The sequence below is a fragment of the Antrostomus carolinensis genome, unplaced genomic scaffold, assembly GCF_000700745.2.
Source record: "Antrostomus carolinensis isolate BGI_N321 unplaced genomic scaffold, ASM70074v2 scaffold31408, whole genome shotgun sequence".
In the NCBI taxonomy this organism is placed as follows: Eukaryota; Metazoa; Chordata; class Aves; order Caprimulgiformes; family Caprimulgidae; genus Antrostomus; species Antrostomus carolinensis.
In genome coordinates, this window is record NW_010331519.1 from 8,803 (window position 1) to 15,431 (window position 6,629).

The 6,629-nt window shown below is 43.8% G+C and overlaps 1 protein-coding gene across 1 annotated transcript in view; it reads left to right on the forward strand.

Moving 5' to 3' along the window:
* Positions 1-665: 665 nt before the first annotated feature.
* Positions 666-6,629, forward strand: part of TPCN1 (two pore segment channel 1) — a 28,331-nt gene continuing 22,367 nt past the window's right edge. The window contains exons 1-3 of the mRNA XM_010173245.2: positions 666-756; positions 3,929-4,053; positions 5,791-5,805. Of these exons, the coding sequence (XP_010171547.2) occupies positions 666-756; positions 3,929-4,053; positions 5,791-5,805 (231 nt within the window). The remainder of the gene's footprint in view (positions 757-3,928; positions 4,054-5,790; positions 5,806-6,629) is intronic.

Sequence of the window (6,629 nt, forward strand, 5' to 3'; positions counted from 1 at the left end):
AGCTGGGTTTGCTTTTTCTTATTTTCTTTTTTCTTTTTTTTTTCTTTTTTTTTTTTTTTCCTTTTCCCTCTCTCCCTTTTCAGGGAATGTCTGGGATAAGTTACACAAGTGTGGAAGGAAGCTTTGCCATCTGTGAAGAGCTCAGTTTGGTGACTTTGTCACACCCTTTGTACCCTGAACTTCACAAATATCTATTTTCTTTTTTTTTTTTTTGTTTTGCTAGGGGAGGGAAGGCTCCTTGCTGTGACTAATCAGCATTTTGACTCCTTTCTCATTAGTTGTTCCTGTTTGCTGGTGAGCAAACTCTACTCTTTGCCAAAATAAGAGAGCGTGGCACACGAGCCTGGTGGTAAAGCAAGACTTTGTGATTAAAAACTCTTTGTCCTGCAGTTAAACCTTCCAACAACTTGCACTTTAGAAACATCCTGCCGCTAAGCCAGCGATAGGGAAACGATTTAACTGAAGTCTGAGCCACCTTCCTCCGAGGGGAGGGAGAACACGTTTAGTTCTGCAGGAAGCAGAGAATCTTTTGTGCGTGGCTTTCCCTTGAGGAAGCGGCAAAGTTGAGGATCAGCTTTCAGAGGGGAGGGAGGGAGGAACTGCAGATCTGACTTGTCTCCCTCTTCCCCCATCTGAACACACGAGCTGGTGTGCCTGCTTCTGCCATGCAGTGGAGAGAGCTGCCTGCCATCTACTTGGAGGATTACGGGAGTCCTGTGGAGAGATCCTCCTATCTCATTGAGCTCCATACTAATGGTAAATGCCGTCGGGGATGTTCTGCAGCACGAGCCGAGCGGAGCGGAGGTTGCATTAGTCTGTGTCATTGTTATCATGGGAGCAGCTGAAGGAAATTAGCTAGCTGGAGGGCTGCCAAACAAACAGTCAGAGGGTTGCTTTTCAAATTTATTATTATTTTTATTATTATTTATTACCCAGATGATGCTGTTGCCTCAGGGATGTTAGATCAACCTTCTGGTACCTGATGGGGAAGGAGCTGATCCACAAAATGCAGCTCTCCACCGGAACACTTCACCACTACGTTTGCTGTTGTCTGTGCCTAGAAAGATGATGCCTGGTTTAGACAGCCAGAAAACATCTCGGTTTCTAGAGTTATTTTTTGTTTCTGATTTGCATCTTTGAGTGCTGTTTGGTATTCACAGCCTTGATCTCACTGGGACATCTCTTCTGTTTCAGCTGCAAGTCCTCTGTGTGAAACGCAGAGAGGGCTCCTGAGTGTTCACTGTGGTGTATCTTTTCCTGGTGTTGATCCCTTTCAAAGAGAGGTTGGTCTTTGAGAAAGAACAAGTTCAGGGTTGAAGGTAGTTTTGGCATCTTTGGGTAGGATACAATGTTTTGATGTTTTGTTTAATGCTCCAAACCTTTGCTAATTTGACCACAGTATCTTTTGATGTTCTTAAATTTGGTATATACTGTAAAGCTCCAATAACATGGCAATATTGTAAGCAACCTGCTTAATATGTCCCCTTCCACAACAAAGTTAGTGCAGCCAAGGTATTGATTCTGTGCTTTTTCAGTGTCCCCTGAACTGTGTGAGATGAATCACACGCAGATTTTCTCCAAACACTTGCTGTGTTGGGAAGGTGAGTTCTGGAAAGGCCTGAAACTCTGGATAGGCTGATTTTTGCATAGTGCTCTCATCTCTTAGTTAAAAGGCAAACAAACCCAGAAGGCTGCCATCCAGTTCTGTGAATAAATAAAATATATCATTCAGTTTTTTTCAAGAGCTGGGCTCATTCAAGGTGTAAAAGGGGTGTGGGGGAGGAATCGGCCTCATTCAAACATTCATCCAGATTTTGAGTGGTATTTTAAGGAGATGGGGGAAGCAAGGAAGAGAAATAGGCTTAAAAGCTGCAGGATTCTCAGCAATCTGAGAATGCAATCTGGGAAGTCTTTGCAAATCCCAGATAAATGTTGTCTCAGTTTGATTTGAGAGTGGAAAAGGCAGCTGTGGCTCTCCATTGGTGAGGGGGTTTCTGCCTCATAGAATCATAGAATAGATTGGGTTGGAAAAGACCTCCAAGATCATCAAGTCCAACCCCTGATCCAACTCCAATTACTATATCATGGCACTAAGGGCCACGTCCAATCTCTTTTTAAAAACCTCCAGGGATGGTGAATCCACCACCTCTCTGGGCAGGCCGTTCCAGTGCCTCGGTCAGGAGCACATGGTGCTGTTTCTCTGGATGGGTGCAGTTTTTGGCATGGTTCTCCCTGTTCCTGAGGGTGTTCTGGAAAGACTGAATCAGTAATTCAACGAGGATTATTTTGTTATAGCAAAGAGATGCAGCAAATCTTCAGCATGCTGTCATGAGAGAGGAAAAGAATCATAGAATGATGAAGGGACCTTAAAGCTCATCCAGTCCCAACCCCCCTGCCAGCAGCAGGGACACCTTCCACTAGACCAGGTTGCTCAAAGCCTCATCCAACCTGGCCTTCAACACTTCCAGTGAGGAGCAGCCACAGCTTCTCTGGGCAACCTGTTCCAGTGTCTCACCACCCTCACAGTGAAGAACTTCTTCCCAATATCTCATCTAAACCTCCCCTCTTTCAGTTAAAACCCATTTCCCCTTGTTTTGTCATTAACTGCCCTTATGAAAAGTCCCTCCCCAGCTTTCTTGTAGGCCCCATCATTGTCATTTTTTTCCCCACTCCCAGATAACTTCTCGTAAGACAGAGAACAAGCATCACAGCTCCTGTGCTCATGGAAAGGGGGAAATCAGCACTTTTGCACTGGGAAGATCAATTTTACATGTACCCTCTTTGGGAACGTGAGGCACTGGAGGAGGGAGATCTCTACTGAGAGCAAAAACAACCAGGTGGTTTTGGGTCATGATTGAAAGTCTGGAGAAGTGAGCGTGTGGACAGCTCCACCGCAGGTTTCATGGGTGGCCCTGAGCAGGTCTCACTTCTGTGAGGTCTCTGCTCAGTGTTCTTTGTCAAAAGTGCAAACTAAAAATCACAATGCCAGAGGAAGAAACCGAGTGGCATTCCCTTTTTGAACAATAATTGTCTTTGTGCACGTTTTTCATGTGTCTTCATAGCACTGAGGCTGTCGAATGCAAGAGATGGCATTCTATACGTGTTTCTATACGTGCCCTGCACAGCTCTCCCATGGGAAGGGCACTATTTATGTGTAGCTGTGCTTGGGAGTTGCTTTTTACAATCAAATTGTATTTTTTAGTTCTGAAATCTGGTATGAACATTCATTGTTTTATAATGCTTTACTGACGAGGCAGACAACGCTCTTGGATATTTCAGAATCAATGAATCGAAAATTAATCTTGCTGTTTGTTTTCAGCTGAGGAGTACTCGGTACTTATCTGCACCAAAAAGAGTGTTGCAGGGATGTGTTGTTTAATCATTCTGTAGAGCTCTGAAAAATGAGGGTTTCTGCTAAAAATGCTGACTGCTGCTATAAGTTTACTACACAGTTTCTGTCCTCAGACTGGCTTCCATTGCCTGCCTGCTCCTGTGCTCCATTCTTCTGCTGTCTCTCCTATTAAATGCAAAAAGGCAGTGGCCCTTTAGCAAGTCCACTTTTATTTGTGGGATGGACATCCTTGGAGACTTCTAGCTTTAGTTTATAGTTTATGACTGCTGGTAGTATGCTATGAACATGACAGCACAGACCTCCTGAGCCAGGAAACCTGTTTATTGTATTTAATAGGATGCTGTCTCTTTTGGTGATCTTCTGGGAGCATTCCCTTGTTGATGTGCTGAGTTTGAGTGTGTCTCTTAAAAGCTCCAACATGGGAAGAGTCAATTTGTCTGTGTACAAGCTTCCTGGGTACTCTGCCACCTCTCCATGCTTGTCTCTGGTCCCAGTTTGGTTTGTTTGCATGGCTCCTGATCAATCTCAGCTCGCTTAATTGTAAATCAATTTTTTTCTCTGATTGTACTGATGCAGATGGAGGTAGCTATGACGTTATGAATGATGCCTCCAGCCCCGCTGCGGGGGACTGCTGCGCACAGCAAAGCTCTGCCCGACACAACTGGGAAATGAACTACCAAGAGGCAGCAATCTACCTCCAGGTGAGCCCTGCTGTTTGCTGTGTCGTGTGAAAAATGGACTTCTGAAACTAGGCTGGTTCTTGATTATAAGAAACGAAGAGCTTCAGGTTTTGAGGTTAAGCGGTTGGTACTTTGCAAAGGAATCCGCTCAAAGGGTGGGGAGATGCTAGAAGTACCTTCAGATGGGCTCTGGCAAGTCATTTAGGAGCGACTGAACAAGCTACCCCTCCTCTCCCATCTCTCTATAGTAGTTGAGGGATTCAGCACATGTTCGGTTCTGCCACCTTCCCATGGAGAGTCTGTAACTTGTTGATCACCGTTTTATCTCTTCAGTTGCTCTGAGGGGAATGATCAGCACTCTCCTGGAGACATCTCGTGCTCTAGAACTGCAGGTCCTAATCCTGCCTTAGCCACAGACTTAGTGGGTGACCCTGGGATGTTCCTTTAGCATCAGTCAAGCCCTGTAGGTCATGTAAGACACAAGAGAAGGCAGAGGTCTTGATTTCTACAAGAAGAAAGCATGCTGAGGTTAGGATCAGCCCAGGAGTGAAATTTATCCTATTTAAAGAGAAAACAAACAAACAAACCCTGCCCATGCTTCAGTTGCAGGAAACACCATCATTATTTCAACAAAGGTATAATATTTTAAGACTGACATACAGTTTGATGTGATGAGTTAGGTACCAAAATTGAGATTCTCCCAGAGCTGGTCAGTCTGAAACTTTTTGTGGTTCCCTTACTGTCCTTCCTCCTTCTTCATTCCCTATCAAATCTCTGCATTGCAGCTGGAGATGCTTTGGACCCAGTTAGGTTTTTTTTTTTGTTGTTTAAGTCACCGCAAGGTGATTGAAACCATTTGTCTCTCCTCACTCCTGCCCCGTAGGACTGAGAAGTATTGCTTCTCTGATATTTTAAAACCAGGTAAGCTTGGAGCTTGATAATACTTCAGCTTTGTCATATGCCAGAGCAGCACTGACAATATAATGGTAGCTCCAACCCCTCCCAGGCTTTTGTTTAAACTTGTGATTATTGGAGATGCTCTGCAAAGGATCATTGAGCTGCTGCAGCGGCTGATGGTGATGTACACAGCAGGCTTGGCCCTTCAGATGCAGATTATTCTTGCTGCTGCCTTGACCAGTGGTTGTAATGACAATGTCCTTGAAATGAAGTAGACGTAACTTAAAGAGCATGCAGATTGTTTATTTGAAACAGTAGCTGCAGGCAAGAGTGTCTTATCTGAACGAGAGGATTTTGCTGTCCAGCCACGTTTTGAATTGCTTGGCTACGAAGAGGCAGAATTTAGACTGTTTTTCATTCTGCAAGTGTGTTTCATCAGGCGTGAATAAGAGTGCCCTGCTGATCTAAGCTAGCTCTCTCTTGGAGTGGGGGGGGGAGGCTTGTGTTTTATGGAGCTGGCTGCTGGGCTTTGTCCTCCTTGCAGTCTGGCTGGCTGACCCGGCAGTGTTTGTTTATTTGCTTGTTCTTAAGCAGAATGTGAAGCTCGCCTGTAACATGAGTAAATGAGAAACATTTGAAACCCTCTTCTGAATTAGTCTCAAGAATGCTTCAGTTCTTGAAGGAGATCCTGTTTCCTGACCTTGTTATCCATTTGCAATCGCAGTTATTCTGCTTGGATAGTGATAGCTTACTGTCCTTACAGTAATTGCTTACCTGGAAAGATGTTAATTTAAAAAACAAAAGCAAAAACAAAACAAAAAACAACCAACAAACCACTTCTTGTGCATCTGAGTATCCCAGCGAGGGAAAAATGATCTCTTATGACAGTTTCCAAGAGGCAGCCAGTCTCCTGTGAGTGACTGAACCTCCCTTGCTTAAACCATCGGCTCAAGAAAAAGAAGCTGTTTGATGGTTCTGCATGAAAAACCCTTTAAATTCTCCCCAAACTAAGTTGTGTCCTAGAGGTAGAAATAGTAATGATGTAGCTGTTTAAAAATCAGTTGTAGGCAAACTGTTAAGATGGAGTATCTGACCTTTTAATGTTAATTAAGCTTTCTAGTTAAGAGGGAATGACAAATTGGCAGAGAGGCTTGTTAATTTTTCATGGGCTCTGTCTTCTCACATTCCTGAAGCAGAAAACACTGCCTGGGCTCCAGTGTGTTCTCACAGATATTTTGCAAGGCCAAGATAAGGAGGAGCAACTGTCAGCCAGGTGCCCTGGGGCTTATCTGTGTGTTTTGGTGTTCTGTCCTGCAGAAGTTTAATCAAAGAAGTCTGTAAACATGTGGAAGTGGTTGCAAATAAATGAAGTGCTGTGTTTATGTCGGGATGTTGACTGAAGTTTCTTTTCCTACCTTTATAAACTTTTTCAGCACTCTTCCTAGTTTTTAAAAGGCTAAAGGGTTTCTGAAGCAGGAGTTTGTGGATGTTAATGAGTTTCATTACTGAAATATGCTTATGAACAGAAGAGGATGTCCCATGTGTGTAGAGTTCATTCCTCAATAAACAGATCAATGTCAGGCTGTAAAGTGGGAATAGTCTGTTGGGAATTGTATCTAATACTTACAAAAGCCTGTGTTTTTCATGTGGAAAGCTCTGTTATCGTACCAAGGGTCACTGATTCTGTTTTCTTCTTTATT